The following is a 25,506-nucleotide window of genomic DNA, read 5'->3' as shown; positions in this document are numbered from 1 at the left end:
TCAAAATGAACCTTCTGAGAAAAAGTTTAGCTGCATTCATTTGTCAGAGGAAAAAAAAGCTGGAGCAGAGAGGTTAAGGGGCTTTATCCAAGGCCACAAGGTGTTGAAATTTGTCAAATGCCCTTTCTGTTTTTAACAGGGTGAATCGCATTAATTGACTCTCAAACGTTAAATCGACTCTGTATCACTAGAGAAATGGCCTGACCACGATGTACTACTGTTCTTTTTATCCGTGGCAGATTGTGAATTGCTAAACCCCCAGAAAGCGGTTCTGGGTCTGGCTTTGGCATCAGGGCAGTGCTGGCCCAGAGGCGTCCTCCTCCCCACTGAATGAGCCAGTGTTGAGTGTCATGTCTTCAGTCCCTGTCTGCTGGAGGTCACCAGTGAACCCATCCAAGCCTGTTCTCTGCGTCCCTAACTATGAATTAAATTGCCTTGGCATTAAGTTGGCCAAAAGTTCATTCGAGTTTTTCCGTAGGCTGCTATGAAAAACCCAAATGAAATTTTTGGCTAACCCCACAGATAGCATTGTGCAGTTTATCTATTTCTTCTTGAGTTCAGGTAGTTTCTCTCTCTTTCTTTCTTTCTTGCTGTGTCTCTTGGTCTTTCTTCTACCCCATGATGGTCTCTGTCTTGACCACATCCATCCTGCCATCACCCAGATTTCAACCTGAGTCATAGAATTGAATCACACCATTGTTCACAGCATTCCCTCTCCTTTTCATGTCCATGGGGGAAATGTGGTCAGGGAGTCTTGAGGGGACGGTTGAGAACTGCCCACGGACAGCACAGCAGAATGGCCCCCATGACCAGGAAGCCCGTGGGCCCACAGAACACTGACCCCACCCCACCCAGCTCCCGAAGCCGCACACGAGAATGGGCCAATCCGGGGTCTCCGAGTTCGAGGGAAAGCAGAGGCCATGAGGATAGACAGGGAGAGCAGTCACCAGGGGCGATCAGACCCTGGACCTGCAGCCTGAGGTCCCTGCTGCTGCTGCTGCTAAGTCGCTTCAGTCTTGTCCGACTGTGTGACCCCATAGACGGCAGCCCACCAGTCTCCTCTGTCCATGGGATTCTCTAGGCAAGAATACTGGAATGGGTTGCCACTGCCTTCTCCAATCTGAGGTCCCTGCTCAGCCTGCTCAACCTCAACTCCCGGGATTTACCCTAGGACGCATCAGGTGGCCGCTGCAAGAGGAGGGATGAGTCAGACCACGTGGAGGACCAGCAGAGATGGCTGCTGATTTCTGGATGTGTGCGCACACGTGCTCAGTCGTGTCTATGTGACCCCATGGACTACAGCATGCCAGGCTCCTCTGTCCATGGGGAGTCTCCAGGCAAAATTACTGGAGGGGGTTGCCATTTTCTTCTCCAGGCGATCTTCCCGACCCAGGGATCCAACCCGCCTCTCCTGCGTCTCTTGCATTGGCAGGCAGGTTTTTTTACCACTGCACCACCTGGGATGCCCACTTTATGGATGAGCAGGCTTAAAGACCCGAGTCCATCAGTGAGAGTTTATTCACGGGCTGGGCCCAGGTCAGAGTTCCGAGCCTAGGCTGGGAGCGAGGGCGACAGTCCTGGTCTTGGCCCTGGTCCGGGACAGGCTGGGCTCACACATGCTGCCTCCGGTGCCGCAGAATTTCCGTTGGCGTGAACAGAAAGTCCTTCTGGCAGGCCTCACAGTGGTAGGGCTTCTGCAGGGCAGATGCCTTCTGGAGGGGCTCGGGGGCAGCTTCCTCAGCCCCTAGGGGAGAGGAGAAGGGGGTTGAGGGGGATGCTTCACTGAATGCTCTCACCCTCACCCAAATACCAGGAAACCCTGCGGCTCAGGCTCTCTCCTGGCCTCTGGGGAATTCCAACTCTGCCTCCTTCAGGAAGCCTTCCCTGATTAATACACACACAGAGAGGCAAGTCACCCATGGGGTGAGAGAGACAAAGACACAAGTGGAGACACAGAGACTGAGAGAGACAGAGAGAGCCCTGGGGGGGGACCACATGGCCCCGCAGCCATCTCCCCATGAGTGCCAGTGTGTGACGTGGGATGCGCCACAGCAGGCTCTGCCCAGGTCTACGCGCTGCGGCGTCCTCCAGGTGACAACAGGGTGGATGTGGCCAAGGCAGAGACGGCTTGGGGACAACAGAGAAAAAGAGAAACAGAAACGCAGAGGCAGATCAGACAGGAGGCGACAGAGACCAAGAGAGACAGACAGAGACACAAGAATGAGGTGGCTCCAGGCCCTCCTTGTCCCGGGCTCTGGGTCTCAGTGACAAAGCCCATATGTGGCACCAGCCAGGCAGAGGGTTGAGGTCATGGATCCCCAGAGTGGGGAGCGAACGCCCAGATGCAGACTGGATGGACAGCTGGGCGGACACAGGCATCCGGGCCCCGCGCCAGCCTCACCTGGGGGGCCGTCCTGAGGGGCCTCGGGGCAGGTGTTCTCATGCGCGATGCGCTCCAGGGGCGTCAGGGGCATGTGCAAGCCGCAGTGCGGGCAGGTCCAGAAAGTGCGGAGACAGTCGCTGTACAGGTCCGCGTCGCTCTGTGACAGTCGGGCTGTGTCAGGGCTTGGCTCCCTGCCCCGTTCCCCACCGCCAGCCTGGGACCTTCCCAGAAGTCCTCCGGGCTGGCAGGCCCTTTCTGAAACTGCATCCCTGGACTAAGCTGGAATGTGGTTGGGGGTGCCGGGGGGAATCTGTAAAATCCCACTCTCAGGGGCAGGAGGACGAGGGGCCAAGGTGCGTGTCCATGCTCACCGTGAGGCAGTTGTAGGTAAGGAAGTCAGTGACTGCGTAGCCCCCTTTGGTGGGGTGGGGGGATGGGGTAGAGTTGCCAAACAGGCCAGGGAGACTGGGGGCAGCCGTGATGGTCTGGGGTCCCACATAGAGGTTCTGGACTTCCAGCCCTGTGAGCCGCCGGAGGCTGTAGGAAACCTGAGCAAAGAGAGACAGGAGATAGAGCAGACAGACTCTATCAGCAGACAGGAGATAGGTAGACATAATGGGAGCACCTGGATCCAGCTGTGCCTGAAGTCCACCCCTGGATTTCTCAGTTATGGGGATCAATTGCTTAAGCCACTCACACCCTGGTTTCAGATACTCATGACCAAAGGCTTGTCTAGAACACTCCCTTACCTGCTTTCGCCAGTCCCCTTCTGTCCTCATCCCTTGTGGGAACACATTCAGACCTCAAGTCTGACCTTCAAGTGTGGCCACCTTGCCTCTTCTACTCTCTCATGTCAGCCAGTTCCCCTTTCTCCAGTCCTCTAGGTCCCACCACATCCATGTGTAGTAGAATCAGAATTCTCAACCCACACACCACATAAAGAAGTGGGGGTTTGGTTTCAAGCATGCTCTGTCCAATTCTTCCCATCTGTCTTCCAGGCACCTCACAGCTTCTCTCTCATATCATGTACACCCTTAACCGCTACTAAGGGGTAACCTGCACCCCAGATGCAGCAGGTATTCTTGCGCATCTATTGAATAAGGGCTGCAGGGCTTAATGGGGTGGCTCCTGGGGTCAAATCTTGGGTTCACCCTTACCAGCTGTGTGACGTTGAGCCTGTCATCAACCTCTTTGGTTTGAAAAGCCCCACATGTGGGCATCTCGATTAGCTAGAAGCCAGGGCCCTCTGGAGCCTTCATCCCTATGGCTGACGGCCCCTCCAGCCAAGGGGCAGGTGCCCGGGAGGTGGGTACCTTGGATGTCATGAACTGCAACAGCTCCCTGCTCAGAGCCGCCACCTCCTTGTGGTCGACAGGGGCTTCCTCCTCCTCCTCCTCTTCGTTCTCCAGCCGCCGCTGGGCCTGGCGGGCCAGCTGCCGGTCCAGGGTGCTTTCCCAGTGGGCCCGGAGCCGCAGGGAAGCCGCCAGGAGCCGGACAGCACTCTCAGTGTCTGCGAGCTGGAGCTCCAGCCAGCCGTCGGCCACAAGGCGGGAGCAGTCACCATTGGTGTCCAGGGACCGGCTGAACAGCAGGAGGGACTGGAAGCGAGGGGGCAGGAGACAGGAAGCAGTGGACAGGCGTGACGCCATCTGAGAGCGGCCCCCGTCCAACTGGGCTCCTGCCCGCCCCCCATTCACCCACCCCCATCCTCAGTCCCCACCACCATCCGCTCCTGTCCTATGACTGCAGTCGCCTCCCTGCTGGGCTCGCGGACTCTGCCCCAAGTCAGTCCCTGATCCAGCTCTGCTCAGAACCCTCTGGTGGTGGGGAGGAGGGAGATCTGGTCTCACCCTCCTCCCTGACCTCCCCTCAGCCTCTCCCCCCCACCCCGACTCTGCTCCAGCCGTGCATGTGGTACCCCAGGGCCTTTGCACTTGCTCTTCCCCCTGCCTAGGTCGCTCTTCCCCCAGAGATCCCTACAACCCCTCCCACGTTCAGGCCTTTGCCTGACTGCACCTTCTCAGTGAGGCCCACCCAGATGGCCTAATCCCATACTAGAGCCTGCCCCCTTCCCCGCCCTCCCCTCCCTAGCCCCTTCACCCTGTTCTTTGCACTCTGCTCTATCATTCACTGCGGCACGGTGTTTATTGCTGCTGCCCGCCCTTCCCAGCGAGATGTGAGCTCCGGCAGGGCAGGGACTGGGTCCTGCCTTGTGTGTCTTCCCCAGTGCTGGCACCGGGCAGGCGCTCGGCCAGTAATGACTGGATACCGGGAGGAGGAGACAGCAGCCAGCCTGGGGGCAGACGGCTCCTCCAGGCCCGCCCCCACCCCCCGGGGCCCCTGCCCCAAGGAACACAGCCAAGGCATCGGCAGTCGGGAGGGAGGCGGGGAGGCTGGGGTGGGACCCACCTGCAGAGCGGGGATGCGGACACAGTTCACCAGATATGGTTTGTTGGTCTCCAGGAGGGAGACGAAGGCGACAAGCTGGTGCTTGCTGCTCATCTTGTCCCTGTCATCTGAGAGGGTCAAGGGGGCAGCTCAGCATCCCCTCCCCACCCCACCCCCCAACACACACCCATCATTCCCACCAGGGGAGGTCTGTCCCACCCCCGCTATTCCCGTGAAGTGTTAGTCACTACAGTCGTGTCTGACTCTGTGACCCCATGGACTGTAGCCCGCCAGGCTCCTCTGTCAGTGGGATTTCCCAGGCAAGAATACTGGAGTGGGTAGCCATTCCCTTCTCCCAGGGATCTTCCTGACCCAGGGGTCAAACCCAGGTCTCCTGCACTGCAGGCAGATTCTTTACCATCTGAGCCACCAGGGAAGCCCCATTCAAACGTCCACACAAAGAACATGTATAAGGATAAAATGTCTGTGGCATATTCTTAAACACTCTGCCAAGCTCAATGTGATTTCGGCTATGCAGTGATATTAAGAATTGTTGCTAATTTTGTTAGGGCTGATGGATGACAGCACTGTGGTGATACAAAATAACTGTCCTTATGAATAGGATTTTTATTATTATTACTAACTGGTAAGATGCCTGGAACCTGCTTTAACATGCTCCAGCAAAGACGAGGGAAAAAACTCAAGGGGACAGAATAAACAAGGATGGAAAATGCTGATGGCTGCACCTGGGTAAGGTCACAGAGGGTTCATCACAGTCTCTCTGCTTAAAAGATGCCTGGAACTTTCTAAATGTTTTCAAAAAGGAGAAAAACAGGATTTTTCTGGTGGTTCGGGGTAAACAATCCACCTGCCAAGGCAGGAGACATGGGTCTGATCTCTGATCCAGGAAGACCCCCCATGTCTGCAGAGCTACTAAACCCATGCGCCACAGCTACTCAGCCTGTGCTCCAGAGGCTGGGGGCCCCAACGAGAAGCCTGCGCACTGCGGCTGGAGAAAAGCCCGTGCAGCAACAAAGGCCCAACACAGCCAAAAACAAAATAAATACATAAATCATTAGTTTTTAAAACAGAGAAACACCATGTACAGTAAGTCCCCTACACACAAACCCCCAGACTGCAAACTTTCAAAGATGTGAACATATTATAAACCTATTACAGTACTAGATAACTGATTGTGTTAGATGGGTCCTCGCTGTGTTAAGACTTATGAACAAATAGGACTTATGAACATGTTCTTAGAATGGAACTCGTTCATGTGTAGGGGACTTACTGTAATAGGAAGAGGATACACTGACTAGGAATTTACACAACTTAAAGATTAGAGGGACTTCCCTGGTGGTCCAGTGGCTAAAGGCCTGAGCTCCCAATGCAGGGGTCTGGGTTCGATCCCTAGTCAGGGAAATGGATCCCACACGGCCCAACTAAGAGTTCGAATGCCTCAACTAAGACCCAGTGCAGTCAAACAAATAAATAAACATTAAAAAAAAAAAGATGTCATGTCAATGTATGGCAAAAACTAACACGATACTGTAAAGCAATTCTCCTTCATAAAGAATAAATAACTTTTTTTACAAAGAAAAAGATTAGAGAGAAAATTTCAAATTCTATCTTTAGTGTTTAAAATCATCAACTTTATCTTGTGGGGTTACTATCTGCATTTTAACGCAGTGTGTTACTTTCTTTACAAACAAGAGAAGGATGAGTTGTGTTTCAGTGCTCAGACAAAGCCCACAACACTCAGGGAGTGCAGGGCCTGCACCTGGGGAAGGGCGCCCCTGCAGACCGGCCTGGCCCGAGTGGCCACCTTTTGGCCTGGATCCCACTAGAAGGCAGATCGAATGCAACTGCCTGAACACTGGGGCTGGGGGACCACCCGCCCTGGGAAGGACCAGGCTCTGAGGTTCACAGAGCTCCCTTGACTCCTCTCCTGGCAGGCGCTGCCCTAGTGGTGCAAACCTCAGGCCTCGGGACCGGCTCCGGACAGCCAGCACCACATGGGGAGGGCGAGGCTCGGTGGAGAGAGGCGTAGACCCCCCAAGGCCACCCAGCCAGGCGTGGCTCTTGGGACCTGCAGGTCTCAGGTCAGCAGCCCCAGGGAAGGCAGAGGATGGGAGGTGTGAGGGGGCAACCCCCGATGGCAAGGGGCACCCCAAGATCACTGTGCCCCCGCACACCCCTGATAGAGGGCTTCTCCCACCCCCGCCTGGGCTCCCGGTGCCTGGGCTCCCGGTACCTCGGCTCCCGTCGCCGCCCCTGGCCGCCTGCTCCTGCGTGTGCAGCACCTCGGGGCTATTGGTGAAGACGCAGGTGGGGTGCAGCACGACGCCCTGCTTGGTCTGGGTGTGGAAGATCTGAAGGCGTGCAAGGCGGATGCCAAGGGACAGAGGCTCAGACCTGCTCTCCCCGCCGCCAGGTTCCCTCCTCCTCATCGCAACACAAACCCCCTCCTCCAGGAAGCCCTCCTTGATTCCCTCCCACGCTGATCAGGTGCCCCTGTCCCCTCAGCCCCTGGGTCCCCATCCCACTCTGGGTCACTCTCTGGGCACGAGTCTCTCCCCCGCCCCCATCATTAGACTGCACCCCATAAGGACAGGGCCAGGGCTGCCTCGGTCAGTGCTCTAACCCCAGCACAGAGCAGGCGCTGGGAAGGGGTGACAGGTGACAAGACACAGACAGGAAGGAGACACACCTGGTCCGAGTCCTTGCGGCCGCTGTTGAGCGGGTCGGGGACGGCGAGCTGCGGGTAGAGGCCCCGGCCGAGCACCAGCTTGAGCAGGGCCATCTGGTCCCTAGTCAGGGCCTGGGCTGAGCTGGTGGCCGCCTGCAGCTGCTCCAGATTGTGTCGGAGCTTGAAGTTCACGTCCTGGGGACAACACAGGGGAAGGTGGGTTCCTGAGGCCCTCCCCACCGCCCAAGGGGTTGGAACTGGGGTCTGGGGATCTCAGGGGTTCAGTAGACACCTGTCCACGGAAACCAACCTCCTGAGATGAGGAGTCCCCGCTCTGATAAACTCCATCCCCACCGCCCCAGGCCCCAGACCACCCCATGGCGCCCCACCTGGATGTCCACGCTGTCGCCGGCCCCCCGGGAGACTGAGCCACCCCGGTCCTCGTCGCTGGACCAGCTGTCCTGGTCGTCCTGGACTCGCAGCACTTTGCGCTTGCGCCCCGCGCCCTCCTCATGCCGGCGCTTCAGCTGATAGAGCGCCTGGCGCTCCCGCCGCTGCTGTAGCCGACTATAGCTGTCCCCTGGCTGCGGTGCCCGGGCGCCGGCCACCAGCCCGTGGTCCTCCAACAGTTCCTGGGGGCGGATGGAGCCCAAGTCAGGGACACGGTCAGGCGCACTCTGGGCCCAGACGCACGTTCCAGTTGGGGGCCTGCAGCTAGCTGGCCCATGACCTCACCCTTAGAGCCACCCTTGTCCTCAAATGACAAACGGGGACCCTCCTGGGAACTCCCAGCTGGAGCTGAAAGGGGCTATAAGAGAACCACTTTCTAAAAAAAAAAAAAAGAGAACCACTTTCTGGGAATTCTCTGGTGGTCCAGTGGTTAGGATTTGGCGCTTTCACTGCCAGGGCCCAAGTTCGATCCCTGGTCAGGGAAGTAAAAACAACAACTCTTTGCATGGTGCTGGGCACGTGACTGTTTTAGGAAAGAGAACTGTCTTCATCGCTGGCCAACAGAACACCCAGGCCAGGGGACAGGAGAGAGGAGAGGAGGCCGGGTGATCATTACCATGCAGGGTCCTTGCTGGGGCCTCAGGTCACACAGCCTCTCCACCCAGCTGTCCCCGGGCTCTGGTTACACGGCCACCTGCCCCTCCAGGCCTGCACCAGCCCCTTGAGGTTCCTACAGTAAAACACTTCTCAGAGTGTGGTGCTTTGGCCAATAACAGCAGCAGCATCTGGGATTATCTGGGAAGTTGTCACAAATACCAGGGCTTCCCTAGTGACCGAGTGGTAAAGAACCCGCCTGCCAATGCAGGAGACTCAGGTTCGATCCCTGGTCCGGGAAGGTCCCATATGCCTCGGAGCAACTAAGCCTCTGCACCACAACTACTTAGCCTACGCTCTAGAGCCCCGGAGCCTCAGTTACTGAGCCCACACACCCTGGAGCCCATGCCCTGCAGCAAGAGAAGCGCTGCAATGAGAAGTCTGTGCGCCGCAACTAGAGAGTAGCCCCCGCTAGCTGCAACAAAGATCCAGTACAGTCATAAATAAATAAATAAAATTATTTAAAAAAAGAAATGTCAACACCTGCGCCCCACCCAGAACGACTGAACCACAATCTCCGGGGTGGGGTGGGGGAGCAGTGGGGTGCGGAATTTAGAAATCATAGACCCTCCCCATGACTCCAAAGCCCCTGAGAAACCTCCTGCCCACACCTCGAGAAACAGCGTCCCAGGGAACCTACTGTATTGACCCTCTGTTTCTCATTGAGCCCCAACCAATGAGAAGAGGCAGGATATCTCATGGGAGTGAGAAAAGGAAAAGCACCCCCACTTTTCTCCCGTTTCTCAGCATCTGGGGCCCAACAAAGGTTGAACCACCACTCTTTAGAAAGTCAAAGACGTTGAGAGATGATGTCAAGTACGAAGGGGATGTCTGAATGTGGGGACACATTAACACACGGGAGGCCTTGGTGGTGACTGCACACTCCAAGATCTGCAGCCAAGGGGAATGGCTACATCAGAGGCTGTTTTATTTTATTTTCATTCCGTGGCATGCCACACAACAGGGGGCTAGAATTCCCCAGCACCAGAGCCTTTTTGTGCTCGAAGGGAAAGATGCCCGTGGAATATTAATGACACAAACCACCTGCAGAACCACATCTTAATAATAACAATAAAAATTGCAGGGATTACCTGGTGGTCCAGTGGTTACAAATCCACCACCATGTAATGCAGGGGACATCAGTTCGCCCCCTGGTCTGGGAAGATCCCACATGCTGCAGAGTAACTAAGTCCGGTGCCCCAACCCCCGAAGCCCACCCACCCTAAAGCCTGTGCTCCACAACAAGTGAAGCCACGGCAGTGAGAAGCCCGAGCACCACAACTAGAGAGGAGCCCCGCTTGCAGCAACTAGAGAAAGCCTGCACTCAGCAATGAAGACCTAGCACGGCCCAAATAAAGGAATAAAGTAGATACAAAAAAAACTGCAAAGTATTAACTCATTTAGTCCTCACAGGAATGCTGGAGGCAGGACTATTTTTTGCTTCCCCATTTTCTGAGGGAGAAGCTGAGGCCCTGAGAGGCCCGGTAACTTGCCGGAGGTTGAACTGCTAGCAAGCAGCAGAGCTCAGATTCAGTGCTGAGGTGTCCCGCTCCAGACGGTGCCTCTAACCATCACTACTGAAGCCCACCCACCCTAGCCCATGCTCCACACCTCCCAGCACTCGGCCTGCGTGGCCACCTCAGCACCCCAGCTCGAGAACGAGGCTCTTCATGAGGATGTGACTCGTGACAGCAGACCTTGTCCACCCCTCCAGGAAGCCCTCCTGGATTTTCACCCCTTTGCCCTGGCCCCACCCAACACCTAGCCATGTGATGGTGGGGGAGGTGGGTGTGGGGAGGGGCTTTGACACTGCTGTCAGAGAAGAGGAGATGCCACGCCGGGGAGGGTGTTCACGCATACTCTCCCTCTACCTCCTCCCACCCCCATGCCCCAAGTCTGTTCCTGGCTGCCTTCCCCCGGGGGGCCAGCCCCCACCCCTTCTCCCAGGCCTCACCTTGAACTGGCGCCGCAGGTTGGCCATCTCGTACAGCCGGTGCTCCTCGATGCCACGGTGGCGGCACCACTTGTGTGAGTTTCTGCCCCGTTCAGATTTCACCTGAGTGGAGGTCCAGACCCCAGGAGGTCAGGGCCTGACCAGCCGAGGGAAGGGGTGGGGGTGCTGACTCACCACCTAGACAAGACCCCAACACCAGCCACTGGGAAGATGTGAGGCTGGCGGGAGACCTGTCAGCCCTCCCTCAACGATACCTGCTCTCCCTCTTCCAGGTCTCAGCCCCAATGCCTCCTCCTACAGGAAGTCCTCCCAGACTACTAAGGGTCAGACAGCCCTCTGGGGCTCTCTGAGCCCCGGGGACTCCCCACTGCAGCCCATTCTGGGTGGTCACTGTCCAAGGACGGTCTGCCTCCCTGCACTGGACTGGGAGTTGCAGGAGGGCAGGGCCAGGTGAGTTTAGTCACCACCGGGTCCCTAGCACAGCTCAGGACAGGACCAGGCCTGGTCAGGGAACATGTGTTCAATACACAGACACCCCCTAAGGCCAGGGAACATGTGTTCAACACACAGATACTCCCTAAGGCATCTAAAAAGCCGACAGTGCTGGCTTTAGTCAGTGCTTAGAGACCCCAGGCTCCCCTCAGCATGTGCTCGTCCCAGGAAAAGTGGATTCGGGGTTCTCCCCAGCCAGGCCCGGTCTGCAGGGGCCTCAGGGATCCTCCCTGGGGTGGGGGTGGAGCGCAAAGCCCTGATTCCATGCAGAATGACAGCCAGGCAACTGGGGTGGGGGAGGGTGCTGCCAAGCTCACCTGCACCCAGGTGTTGAAGACGTTGAAGAGCGTGAAGGGGTCGCCCTGGTCACTCTCCAGGGGCCGCCGCGCCGCCGCGCACTCGGGGTTGCTCTGGGTGCTGCGGGTGAAGGGCGTCTGGACGCTGAGGGCAGCGGCAATGGTGAGAACGGGCTCGGCCAGGTGGAACATGGAGCCCAGGATCAGCATCTTTCCTGGGGGAAGACCCACGCTGAGCCTCCTGGGTGCCCGACGGTGTTCCCCACTCCTCAGGGACCCCTGACCCACCCTCCACCTTACCCCCAGAGGGCCTCGGGAGCCAGGGGGACAGACTCACATCCAGAATCAGCTCCCAGTGTGATGAAAGACTGCTTCCACCTGCCAGTGGAAGTGACCTGACTCATCCTCACTGTTCCCCTGCCTACCTTTCCAGAAAGTTCCTGTTACACAGCTAGCCTCATAAGATAAAGATGGGCAGAAAAGCAAGGCTGTCCCTGAACCCTTAATTCTGTCACCTCAGGCAAGTCCCTCCACCTCTCGGTGCCTCTGTTTTTCCATCTGTGAAATGGGCTAACAGCAGCATCTACGTGCTGTGAGCATGAACTGTTTCACTGTGAAGCACTGGGTGCTTACTGGCACGGAGGAAGACCGGCAATGAGCCACCTGGGCCCAGAACTGCTCGGCACCGCGTCATCTGTGCCGCCCGCCCCGCAGGGCTCACGGACCGACGGTGCCAGCCTGGCTGGGGCGTGCCTCCCTGACGAGTGCCTCCCTGGACGCGCTTTCTCTGAGCCTTGTTTTCCTCATTTGTACAACAGGGACGCCTTGAGGCCCTACCCTCACCAGATGAAAATGAAATAAGGGCCACAGTGTCTTCCACGCTGACATACAGCGAAGGCTCACAGAACATTCTCTTTCTTCTCAGATCCGATTCTCTCTGCACTATCCCTGTCCTCTTGTAACACAAACAGAAATCACTTCCATAGCCGTGGGAGGCCCTCAGGGTGGGCAGTACCCAGCCTGCTGCCCATACTGCAGCTCTAGCGTGTCACAATGACGGGGACTTTAACGTTGACGCGGGCAGCAAGCTCCCTTGAGCACCAGGCTTGGGAAATGATGCCCCAGGTGGCAGAGCTCAGCTGGGACCATTCTCTGGGCCGTGGATGGTTGGTAAATACAGAATGTCCTGAGTCAGGAGAATCGGGCAAGATGAAGATGAATATGCCCCGGTTAGCAAGCTCCTTGGGAGGGGCTGGCATGACTCAGGGATGAGTAAGAGGAAGAGGCTGGCAGCTGTGACGTCCTTATAACCACAGGGAGGCGGGACCAGGGTGAAGCTGGGGCTGGGCTGGGCACAGGAAAGAAGCATCTGTTTTGTTTGCTGCTGTAGCCCTGGTGCTAGAACAGTGTGTGGCACAGAGGACCTGTGAATGAATGGACAGGGCCCAGAGACAGAACAGCCTTGCCTCCAGGTCACTCAGAGAGTGAGCAGCGTCCCACACCCATTCTCAGGACCCTCCGTGATCACCCCCAGGGGGCGGTGGTCCTCACCAATCACGACGTCCACTGGCAGTTGTGCCAGCAGGGACCCGATGGGGGTGAGGGCCTCTGAGCCGTCCAGCGCCCCCTGGTCCCGGAGGTAGAGGATGGCCGTCTCCAAGCTGGTCGGTGGTGGGGGCTCGATGAACGGGAAGGTTCGGGGGTCCCCCACGCTCATGCTCTTCATCTGGAATGACAGTCAAACCCCTCAGGAACGGGGAACACAGGAGCCACTGGGGAACACTGGGGGACCTGTGACACTTCAAAACGCCCAGAGGGAGGGGACAGATGCATACCTATGGCTGACTCATGTTGGCATACGGCAGAAACCAACACAACATGGTGAAGCAATTATCCCCCAATTAAAAATAAAATAAATTTTAAAAATACATCCAATGTCAAGACTCACTGTACAGAAGTGGGGAAGGCGGACCATTATCTGTCTGTCCGTCCACCTAGCAGCTCTTCTCCTAGACTCTGGCCACAGAGCAAGCACGTGATCTAAGCTGGACCATTTGAGGTGTCACAGCAACTGACAAAGGGGTGAGCACGTGACCTGAGCTGGGCCAATCAGAATCCTTCCCTGGGACTTTGCAGCCTGGAGCTGAGGAGAGGTACTCCAGCACCCACTCTGGTTCTGAGGGGCCAGTGTGGAAGCCCAAAGCAGCTGAAGTTATTTTTCCACTGCCTGGAAATCAGCCAATCCACAGCAGATGGAGAAATCCTTTATTTTTTTCTTAAGCCTGACCTCCCCCAACATGGACTCACAAATCCATAAAATCCCCTTTTCTGAAAACAACAGCTTCAGTCGGGTTTCTATCACTTTCAACAAGAGCATCCTGATTAGCTCAGTGGCACAGAGGGGCTCGTGGGGAGGAAGAGGTGAAGTGTGTACCCATCGCCAGACCCGGCACGGCTCAGGGGAAACAGCACCTCTCTGGTGAAGGGATGAAGGTAAGGCTGGCGTGGAGGCTCATGTGACCTTGAGAGAGTGAGGACAGAGCTCAGAGAACCAGGGACTCAGCCAAAGTCTCTGGGAGAAGTGACTTCTCCCCTGGCCCTGATCTGGAGGCCACCAGAAGTTCTAGGCCATCCAGCCCTCAACCAGCCATCCCACTGTCCTCCCTGGTTACTGAGCCCTGGTGCTGTCTGGCAGACCACTAGCACTTGTTAAAAGACCTTTAAGCTAGGAGTTCTGGGTGGGGGGATATTATTACATGATTCCAACATGTAACTGGGACTGCAAATCACTGCTCTGATCCAGTCAGGCAACACCCTCCCTCCCTTCCTCCTGGACAATTACAGGTCACAGAGTGGAAGGCAGGATGGGAGGCCGGCCAAGGCGGCTGGCAAAGTGCGGGGAGCCGGCCTGACTGCTCAGGCCCCTTCTCGGCCCTGAGAGAGATCTAAGAGGTCCCTCTCTGTCCCGCCACCCCTGATTTAGTAAAGTGCAAATTGGCCTTTCTCACCTCCCTCAAGGAAATTGCTGTAGCCACCATTTGCCCATTCTCCTGACTCTGATAAGATTATCGGGCTCCTGTGAATGGTTTATGTCTAGGTAGTCTTTAACTGATTGTAAGACACTGGTGCCATGCTCTACTAGAGTTGAGATAAAACTCCTGAGCTAAAACTAGTGTCTGCAGTTCTGCATGTATGCATGTCTTTGATCTAAAATTTGGTGAATCCTGTTAGCATATATATGTATGTTACCCCTCAATAAAGTCATCGGAATCAGTCACAAGCTGACTCCGTCCCTCTCAACCCCATCTTTCCGAGTCTTTCGTTTCTCAGGTGCTCTGGTGATTGTGTCCTCAACGTGTTCGTTTTGCTGGCAGGCCCGGCAGCAAAGTTCCCATGGCCTTAAAAAAACAAGACCCACAAGGGCTTCCCTGGTGGCTCAGTGGTAAAGAATCTGCCTGCCAATGCAGGAGACTCTGGCTTGATCCCTGGTCTGGGAAGATCCCACCTGCCCCAGAGCAACAAAGCCACAGCGACTGAGCCTGTGCTCTAGAGCCCGGGAGCTGCAACCACTGAAGCCGGACAGCCCTACAGCCCTTGCTCTGCAACAAGAGAAGCCATCGCAAGGAGAAGCCCCAGAGCCACAACGAGAGAAAAACCCGTGCAGAAACAAAGACCCAGTGCAGCCAAAAATAAAAATAAAATTACTTTTAAAAAATGAGACCCACAAAGAGGGGCAGTTCATTGCTTCTGCTGCCAAACAAGCAAAGATGGAGGAGGTGCTCCCGGTGGCTACCAGAGTGGAGGGGCAGGCGTGAGGCAGGCTCTGGAGCCTGAGGGCCCCAGATGAATCCGGCTCTATCCCTTGCCAGCAGAGCCACATGGATCAAGGTACTTTACCTCTCTGTGCATCCTTTTTCTCATCCATAAATTGGAATAAGCTTACTTACTACACAAAGGTTGTGTGAGGATCAAAACAGTTATATATATATAACTTAGAACAGAGCCCAGCACATGAGAAATACTAGGTAAAATTATTTTCTATCATCATCACCATCATCATCATCACTGATATTAGGAGAGCTGCTGCTAAGCTGAGGTTGGAGCTCTAGAAAAAGCCCTGGCGGTCCAGTGGTTAAGACTCCGAACTTCCACTGCAGCGGCTGTGCTGTGCTTAATCACTCAGTCATGTCCGACCTTTTGCAACCCCATGGACTGTAGCCTGCCAGGCTCCTCTGTCCATGCGGATTCTCCAGGCAAGAATACTGGAGTGGGTTGCCATGCCCTCTTCCAAGGGATCTTCCCAACCCAGGGATCAAACCAGGTGTCCCACACTGCAGGTGGATTCTTTACTGTCTCAGCCACCAGGGAAGCCCCCAAATACTGGAGTGGGTAGCCTATCCCTTCTCCAGGGGATCTTCCTGGCCCAGGAATTGAACCAGGGTCTCCAGCATTGCAGGTGGATTCTTTACCAGCTGAACCACCAGGGAAGCCTCCACTGCAGGGGTACAAATCCAATCCCTGGTCGGGGAGCTAAGACCCCATGTGCCACAAGACCCAGCTCAAAAATAGAAATTATAAATAAATACATAAATTTTAAAAAGCCTCATACTGTATGACATCACTGATCTATTTAAACAACCAAGGCTGTAACCTCCTTATCTCAAGGCTTCTCATTATGTGAAATTTTGTTCAAGCCAATATTTTTCAAACAGCAGGCTATATGAGTCAGGAAACTCCAAGAAGTGGGTCAGAACTGGCACTTTTTCCAAAGGAAATCAAGCAAGTACAGACTATCAGTGTGCATCACCCTTAGGAAGGGGGCTGGTTCATGTCACGCCCCCGCCTGGGCACGTGTGAGCCCGCGGCACATGCCGCCAACTGTCCTTCCCTGCTTCTTCCTGAGCGCAGGGCTACACTTCCCAGCCTCTCCTGCAGTGAGACATGGCCGTGAGCTCTCACCCGGGTGAGTGGAAGGGAGGTACATCACTGTGGACCCACCCTCACCCTCCCAAACCCAAGTCCCATGCTCTCTCCCCCTCACAGGCTGACACAAATGATGAAGGCCCTGGGGAGATGATGCAGCCACAAGACAGAAAAGGCCCGAGTTTCTGAATAAGGGTTTCCCCAGTGGCTCAGCTGTAAAGAATCCACCTGCCAATGTAGGAGATGCGAGTTCAATCCCTGGGTCGGGAAGATCCCCTGGAGAAGGAAATGGGAACCCTCTCCAATATTCTTGCCTCGGAAATCCCATGGACAGAGGAGCCTAGCGGGCCACAGTCCATAGGGTAGCAAAAGAGTCAGACATGACTTAGTGACTAAACAACACCTTTGAATAAAGGAAACTGCCTACCAATCCAAGGACTAACATTCTGCTGTGCTGGCTGTTATGCGAGTGGGTCTATTTGTCACAGAAGCCTAATCTAAGCAAAACGAACTACTGAGACACAAGCCATGACATAAAGCATGTTGAGAAACCCCAGTTTTAAAAGCCACTTCCTAAAAAAAAGTAAAAAGCCACTTCCTAAAAAAAGTAAAAAGCCACTTCTTAAAAAAATAAAAAGCCACTTCCTGATGGGTTTTCTGTTACAGCTGAAAACATTCTGCTTGAGTCACAAGGTTCTTCCCATGACCCTGTGGACTGTGCGGAACAGCTCCCACCCCAATATGGGATCTGACGTTTGGAAGGAATGAGTTCCCCTCTGTGGCCTGGCCCACCCTCCCCTTCTTGATCCTGAAACCCTGTCTAAGTATCTCCTGGGTTCCTCTCTGGCACCAGCACTCAGGATTCAGTCTCCTCTCTGACCCTGCCTTACCTGAAGCACCAATGCATCCAGGGCGACCCTCCGGATCTCCGGGACAGGGTAGGGGGCGAAGGCATCGTAGTCCGATTCAGCATAGAGGCGGAAGCAGACGCCGGGGCCTGTGCGGCCCGCCCGGCCCTTACGCTGCTCGGCACTGGCCTGACTGATCCAGAATTCCTGCAGCCGCTGCAGTTTGGCCTGGGGGTCGTAGCTCATCTCCTTCACCTTCCCTGGGCGGGCAGGAGGGGAGCAGGAAGGGAAGATGTGTGCAGGACCCATGTGGGCCCTCCGCGTGCCTGGCCCTTGACCCAACCATTCATTCACTGACACCTCACTTATGTCTCTGTTCCAGTAACACTATCCCAGAGCTTAGTTTGGGCCCCTCTCTACCATTCTGTTAATGTATTCTTCAGTTTCTTCATTCATGCATCTTTCCATTTACTTCTTCAAGCCTTTCTTTATTCAGGGATTCAGTCATCCAACAAGTTTATTAACACCTACTAGGTGCCAGGCTTCCCTGATGGCTCAGATGGTAAAGAATCCACCTACAATGCAGGAGACCTGGGTTGGGAAGATCCCCTGGAGGAGGGCATGGCAACCCACTCCAGTATTCTTGCCTGGAGAATCCCATGGACAGAGGAGCCTGGCGGGCTACAGTCCATGGGGCTGCAAACAGTCGGACACGACTGAGCAGCTAAGCACACAGGCAGGTGCAGGCACTGTACTATGAACGAGGGACACAGCTGTGAACAAAACAAAGCCCCTTCATTCACGGGGTGGAACAGAACACCAGACTTCATCAATTCAAGACCACGCTTTTTTGTCTCTAAAAATGGAATACACCTTAAAATCAGTGACATCTCACTGATTAACAGACAGCATTTTCTAACAGTACATAAAATTATGTGTGTGTTAGTCACTCACTCGTGCCCACTTCTCTGCAACCCCATGGACTGCAGCCCACCAGTCCTCTGTCCATGGGATTTTCCAGGCAAGGATACTGTAGTGGTTTGCCATTTCCTTATCTTTTCTCATCGATGGTACCAGATTCAACACAGTAAGGTAACTGCTAACATGTATTGAGCATTCATTCACGCTGTGCCAGGTACTGGCCTCAGCCCCCGAGTGTATTAACTCTTCTAATCCTCACAACCTGAAAGAGGCTATTATTACTGCCATTTTACAAATGAGCAAAATGACCTACTGAGAGTGTCAGACCTTGGTCACACGGCCAGCAGGGTACCCGGCCAGGCTGGTTCCAGTGTCTCCTCACCACTAAGCGATGCTGACTTTTCAGAAAAGAGTCTAGCTGGGATGTAAAATATAATGCCCCACACAATGAAGAAAAATAAAGCCTCATGAGGGAGGTGACAGTGAAAGATCACTTAGATAACATGGACAAGGTGGGCTTCTCTACTGGGGAGACATTTGCACAGGTCCTACAATGAGGTGAGGGAGTGAGCCATGTGGATATCTGGGGGAAAGACAGCTCTCAGCAGAGACAACGGTAAGTGCAAAGGCCCTGAGGCAGGGGCAAGCCTGGAAGGCCTGAGCAAGGCTAAGATGCTGCCACTGCTCCACAGCCCGAAACACTACCACCTCCCTGCCTCTCCAACCCCACATCTCGCCAGGCCCTGGGGGATGCCAGGGGGCGCCCTTACCAGAATCTACCACGAAGCGGATGCCGTCAATGGTGACTGAGGTCTCAGCAATGTTGGTGGAGAGGATGCACTTCCGGACTCCAGGGGGGGCCACGTCGAATACCTGGGGGACGGTGAAGAGGCGGCCTTGGCGCCTTGTCTTTGTCCTACCCCACCCAGGCTTTTTGCACGACTAACATGGCACTTACTCACCCCCGTGTCCAGTGGCCTCCTGGATGCCTCCTGGATCTCCCATTGGACCCCACAGTCACACGTCTCCAACAGCCTGAGCACCTTCTACCAAACCCTTTCCTCCTTGGGCCCCCATCTCCTCATCTACTACATCACTGGGGCCAGAAACCTGGGCCGTCTTGGGTATTCATCTCTCCTCACCCATCCAGCCACAGCCGATCCCCCTGAATATCTCATGAATCCATTCCTTCCTCCCCAAACCCACAGCCCCTGCCCTGGTCCATGCCTATCCTTTCCCACCCAGATCCCACTCCAGCTTCCTCCCTGGTCTCTGGTCTCACCCCTCCCATCCAGCCTTCACATGCAACAGAGGGATCTGCTAAAGCACAAACAGAACTGCCCACCACCTTGCTCAGAACCCTCCCAAGATCCTCCAGTGCCCTCAGGACAAAGTCCAGGCCTACAGTGGGTCTTCCATGCCCTGGTGGTCTACTCTGTCCACCTCCCTGGTCCCATCCCTCCTGACTCCCCCCTCACAATCTGGACCCAGCCACTCTGTGCATAGTTTCCCAACTGCCCTGTCTTTCCCTCACCCCAGGCCCTTTGCACAAGCCCTTCTCATGGACCCAAGAGACAGTCAGGCACAGTGGTTAAGAGTGGCAGTCAGCAACTACAGCCTGTGAGCCAAATCTATCCTATGATCTGTTTTTGTGAATCAAATTGAATGGAACGCAGCCTCACCTGGTGAGTCTACAACTGCTTTCTAGCTGTTAACAGCAAGGTAGTTGCGATAAAGACCATATGCCCATAACACCTAAAGATTTCACCCTCTTCACAGAAAGTCTGCCAACAGCTGGTTCAGAGCATGGGCTCTGATACCAAATTACCAAGTTCTACAGCCTGGCTCTGCCAGTCATGTGACTCTGCCTAAGTGCCTGCGCCTCAGTTTCTGCAGCTGTCGAATGGGGACCGCAGGACCTGGCAGACAGGGTGGCTCAGACGCTGCCCAGCACAAAACTAGTGCTCTGCACACTGTAGCTGGGACATGCGTTTCCCTGCCCCCCGTCCCAGAACAGGGCTTGCTCAGGGCTCCATTTGCAAAGTCCCTTCCCCCAGGAAGCCTTTCCTGAATCCACCAAGACTCTGCTCTCAGAGTATCCGAGGCTTTCCTCTACTACTTGTAGAATCATTGATTACATGCCCATCCGGCCCCCAGCAGACCAGCAGCTTGAGGGGAAGCCCCCACTGGGTCCCAAAGGAGCCCCTGGTGCAAGAGAAGCACCAGGAGGTGCTCAAAGGTTGTTTCTTCATTTTCTTTAATTCTTTTTTTTTTACTTTTTGGCTGTGTTTTGTTTTTTAACTCTTTGGCTGCATGCCGCAGCCTGTGGGCTCTTAGTTCCCCAACCAGGGGTGGAACCTGTGTCCCCTGCAGTGGAAGCATGGAGCCTTAACGATGGGACCCAACCACCAGGGAGGTCCCTCAAAGGTTGTTTCTTTAATCAAGAAACAACCACGTGACCTGAAGGGACTCTCCTGGAGGTGATTATGGCGGTCAGCATCCAGGATGGCCGGGGCAGTCTCACCTCGTGGGATTCACAGCCTCACCCGGTACCGTTCCTCTGAACAGGGCAGGAGTGATGGTTTGTGATTTCCACAGCTACGTCATAAAAGATGCTGTGGCTTCTACTTTGGTCTCTTGGGAAGAGCTGGCCACCACATTGTGAGAACTCTCAAGCAGCCCCCTAGAAAGGCCCCCCAACCAACAGCCAGCCATGTGAGTGAGTGCTCCATCTCAGAAGAGAATCCTCCAACCCCAGTCAAGCCTTCAGATGACAGCGGCCCCAGCTGACACCGACCACAACCTCCCGAGAGACCCGGAGCCAGAACCATCCAGCCAAGCTCCTCCCAGATTCCTGACTGACAGAAACTATGTGAGCCAACGAATGTAACAGTGAGCACGCTACTAGGTCTTGGGGTAATTTGTTAGACAGTGACCCAAAGCCAGGTCCCCCAGCACCTGTCCATTCCAACCAGGCAGTCTCTTCACTTTCCCCATACCTGACTCCCAGATTCCCATGTCCAGGCCTTTGCTCAAGCCAGTTCCCCCAACCCAGACTGCCTTCCTTCCTCTTCTCTTACTCAAAATTCTCTTGTCTGCCAAAGCTCAGCTGCAGTGCCCCCACCTCACCAGGAAGCTCACCCTGACGCATCCTCCCCCAGCTAAAAGATGTGAGCGACCCCTCTCTGCAGCCCACAGCCCGGGGTCGTGGGGTTGCCTCAGTCCTGTATCAGCCACCCCAGCCCCTCCTCCTCTGGCTACCCAGCGAGACGCCCCCTGCCCCCCTCTGCCGGCCAACACTCTGTACCTTGTCCTGGTCGGCCACAGAGAGGGTGCTATGCAGCGGCAGCACCACCCAGCGCTGGGTGTGGCTGGCATAGGTCTGGGCGGCCTCGAACACGGCGCTGATCTCTGCCATGCCGCTGAGGAACACCAGGAGGTCCCCCCGCTCTTCGGGTGGGTACTTATTGTCGATGGCCTCCAGCACCCTGAGGAAGGGCCTCGGGTCCAGCTTCTCCGACTTGGACGTGGTCGGCTCGGCCTCCTGCGGCTGGTACACGACCTGCGAGGAGATGGCCCCAGGCAGGAGCAGACCTGGTCACTCCAGCTCTGACATCGGGGCGGGGAGGCCATGACTGACAGAGAGGTCGCAGACCATCCAGGCAGCAGAGGACAGAGGACAAACTGTCCCAAATAGGGCAGTTTGAAGAGGATGTGATAAAAGGACAAAGTATCAAGGTAACTGGGAGGTTTCCAGGGTGCTGGTAGTGTTTCATGCCTTTTAATCTAGATACTGGCTCCATTCAAGTATTTTTAAAAATGTTTTCTTGTGATAAAAACTAAAAATTTTTTTTTATTTATTTGGCTGTGCCAGGTCTTAGTTGCAGCATGTGGGATCTAGTTCCCTAACCAAGGATCAAACACGGCTCCTCAGCATTGGGAGCCTGGAGTCTTAGCCACTGGACCGCCAGGGAAGTCCCTGTTGAGATGTTTAATCTATGAAAATTAATTGAACTGTACACTTGTGATACACATAAATCTTTTGTAGTTGGAGTATAACTCCAACAATAACAAAATTTTAAGGGGTGGAGTCGGGATTAAAACCCTCAAAATCACTTCTCTGAAAGCACCCTCGGTGTTTTTAATGACTACTTAGAAGACAGATTGATGGGCGCCGAGATCCAGAAACCACAAGGAATGTTGCATTTCCTGCCGCTAGGAGCCTCAGAGCTGTTATCAAGCCTTGGCCCCAAAGAACAAGAGGAAGGAGCAGTTATCAAAACCATAAAGGAGAGGACTGTGCAGAGGCATCTTGGAAGGAGCTGTGAGGCTCAGGACACTGCAGACCTCGAGGGAGGGGGCTGCCTCTCCTTTTCCCACTGGCCAAGGAGAAGCCGGGGGAGGGGGGTCCGTTAGTGCCTTCCGGGGCAGACAGGAATGTAGGGAAGGGCACAGTAGATCTGAAGGGCAAACAGAAGCTCCCGGCCCGGTGCCACGTCTATCTGTGAGCAGGATTTAAGTCCTGGCCCTGCCACTTCTGAGGGATGCTGATAAACACCCTGTAGGGCACAACCAAGAATTATCCAGCCCAAAATATCAACCGTGCTGAGTCTGAGAAACCCTGCCCCGTGAGACGGTAAAGTGATGAGAAAGGAGGAGCCTGGGTCCCCGAATGACCACGTGCAACAGAACTGCCCATCAACCTGGACCAGTTGGTTCTATTCTGTTAGATAAGAAAAATTTCTGTGTTACTTGAGCCTTTAAATTTTGGGCTCTCCTCTAACAAGCACTTAGCACTCTCCCCGGGACACTGCAAATGCCCAGAAAACAGCAGCTTTAAAAAATAAGAGAGAGAGAGGACTTCCCTGGTGGCACAGTGGATAAGAATCTGCCTGCCAATGCAGGGGACACGGGTTCAGTCCCTGGTCCGGGATGATCCCACGTGCCACGGAGCCACTGAGTCCGTGCGCCGCAGCTACTGAGTCCGAGCTATAGTCTGTGCTCCGCAACAAGAGAAGCCACCGCAATGAGAAGCTCATACAATGCTGCAACAGGGCAGCAGCCAAAAAATAAATACAGAAAAACTTCAAAAAGAGAGAGAAGGTCATTAATTAAAGAGATGGGAAACAGAGAAGGAGAGAAGAGAAGGGACATGTCCAGGTTGGCCGGGGACCAGGTGGGGAGTCCGGGGCTTAGGGGTGGGGTGGGGGAGCGGCGGGAAGCGTGGGCAGCACTGACCGTGATGGGGAAGAGCCGCCCCGGCACCTGCACCACGGGAGCGTTGCCGAAGTAGCTGGAGAAGAGCGAGATGTTGATGGTGGCCGACATGAGGACGACCTTGAGGTCGGGCCGCTGGGGCAGCAGGCGCCGGAGGACCCCCAGGAGGAAGTCGTTGTGGAGGTGCCGCTCGTGCACCTCGTCCACGATCAGCACCTGGTACTGGGGCAGGCTGGGCTCCCGCTGGATCTGCCGGAGGAGCAGCCCCACCGTCAGGAACACGATCTTCGTGGCCGCCGAGCGCGTGCTCTCGAAACGGATCTGGTAGCCAACCTGGGGGTGGAGGGTGGGAGGGGGTGGTCAGAGAGGACCCTGGGCCTGTCCCGTAGCCCCTGACCCTCCCCACATTGAAACCCTGAGCAAGTGTCCCGCATTAGAGCCTGGAGACCAATAGGCTTGGGTTCGGATGTCACCTCTGCCACTTAGCGCTGCCGACTTTGGGCAATTCCATCCCAGAGACAGATATTTTTTCCTTCTAGATGCCGTGAGAATTACATGTGCTAATGCACATAAAGTACTTGGCATGGAGCCTGGTGTATGATACTAATTAGTTATAATTGTAATGATTAACCTTTCTCTTGAGTCCCTTTTATGTACCAGGAACTACTTTAAATCTTTATGTGTATCAACTCATTTCATCCTCACAACTACCACACAATGTAAGCACTATTATTACCCTCATCTCACAGATGGAGAAACTGAGGCCAGTCATCCAAAGTAAACCAGCTACAAAATGTTATTGAGAGGAAACATATCTTAACCCCTACCTCACATCATACACACATCGATTTCAGATGTGTTTCTCTAGTCAGGGCACTCAGGCTTAGTGGTCCCATAGTATGTGGGATCTTAGTTCCCCGCCAGGGATAGAACCCAAGTCCCCTGCGTTGGAAGGTGGATTCTTAACCACTGGACTGCCAGGGGAGTCTCAATAACAATTTTTAAGTGGTCAAGCCAGGATTAGAACCCTAGACATCATTAGTAAGAAGCATCCTCATTCTTTTTTTTCTGACTGCCTAAAGACTGATAAATATTTAGGCATTTCCAATTTTTTTTACAGTACTAAACTGGCTACTGTTAGCGCCTCTGTCATCTGGACCATATCCAGGCTAATCTGTAAAGAAATTTCTAGGAGAATCATTGCTAGGTAAAAAGGTAGTGTTTTTGTAACTTTACTGATATTAACTTATCCCGCGAGGTTATGCGAGAAAACCTGGAAGCCTGTTCTGCCCCACTTACCTGTGAGCCGTACTGACTGAGGCTCTCGAAGCCAACGCGCTTGGCCAGCGAGATGCAGGCGATTCGCCGGGGCTGGGTGCAGGCCACGTGACTGAAGCCGGCGGCCAGCAGGTACTGGGGCACCTGAGTGGACTTGCCGCAGCCCGTGTCGCCTGCCACCACCACCACCTGCTGCTCCTTCAGCGTCTGCAGGACGCGGTGCCCGTACTGGGCGATGGGCAGTGCCGCCCGCTCCCGTTGCAGTTTGGCCAGTCGCCCAAACGCCTGCTTCTGGCAGAAGTCCAGGTAGTGCAACAGGGCTCGGCGGAACTCGGACACTCTCTCCGGGGGCAGGCGCCTGCCCGGCCCCCGAGAGTCCCGAGCATCCGGGCCGAGGACGGAGAGGTTGATGCGGTAGCGAGGGTCGTAAGCGCGAGGCAGGTCGGCCAGCGCTGGGTGGCTGTGCTTGGGCCGCCTGGCATCTTTCTCCTCCTTCCTGGTGGTCTTGAGATTCTGGAATCTCTGCAAGCGTTCAAAGAACGTCCAAAACTTCTGGCACTCCTCGGAACCCTGCCGAATATAATCCTCATCGCCGAAGAAGGCATCCTCAAAGAGGCGCCGTGTCTCTGGACAATTCCAGTCCCATTTCTCTGGGCCTCTTCAGGACTGGGAGCCCGGGGTCGGTCCCGGGGACCCCTGCCCTCCCTTGTTCTGGGAGGCGGCATGCCGTGGCCAGTCCCAGGGCTGTCACAAAACTGGCCTCAGTTCTGAGCGCCTGGACCAAATATTCTCGGACATTCCCCACTTCCTGCAGTGAGAGGCCAGTGTCTGCAAGAAGGTAGCACTTTCTCTTCCAAGAGCTAATCTCCTCTTCGGTGGTGGTACAGGATCGACACAGGTGTTGGCAGAGTAAATGGCCTGCAGCCTGGGTCAAGCTGGTGATGCACAGGGCACCTCACGACTCCTGTGGTGACCTCTGGGATGGACACAAGTTCATCCTGGGACTGCAGGCC

The 25,506-nt window shown here is 55.0% G+C and overlaps 1 protein-coding gene and 1 non-coding gene across 2 annotated transcripts; one reads left to right on the top strand and one right to left on the bottom strand.

The window, feature by feature from the left end:
• Positions 1-25,506, bottom strand: DHX34 (DExH-box helicase 34). The gene is given in 17 exon segments (XM_043435525.1): positions 1-1,744; positions 2,402-2,540; positions 2,755-2,931; positions 3,697-3,981; positions 4,793-4,899; positions 7,026-7,143; positions 7,482-7,655; positions 7,850-8,092; positions 10,519-10,620; positions 11,328-11,521; positions 12,858-13,032; positions 17,120-17,337; positions 18,769-18,871; positions 21,306-21,560; positions 23,237-23,548; positions 24,515-25,146; positions 25,149-25,506. Coding segments are annotated over 17 exon segments (3,438 nt in total). The 5' UTR covers positions 25,219-25,506; the 3' UTR covers positions 1-1,610.
• TRNAE-UUC lies at positions 8,323-8,394 on the top strand. The gene has a single exon. It is a non-coding gene; the product is annotated as a tRNA-Glu (tRNA).

Source organism: Cervus canadensis, chromosome 18 (genome assembly GCF_019320065.1).
Source record: "Cervus canadensis isolate Bull #8, Minnesota chromosome 18, ASM1932006v1, whole genome shotgun sequence".
In the NCBI taxonomy this organism is placed as follows: domain Eukaryota; kingdom Metazoa; phylum Chordata; class Mammalia; order Artiodactyla; family Cervidae; genus Cervus; species Cervus canadensis.
This window is presented reverse-complemented; position numbering and strand designations above follow the sequence as displayed.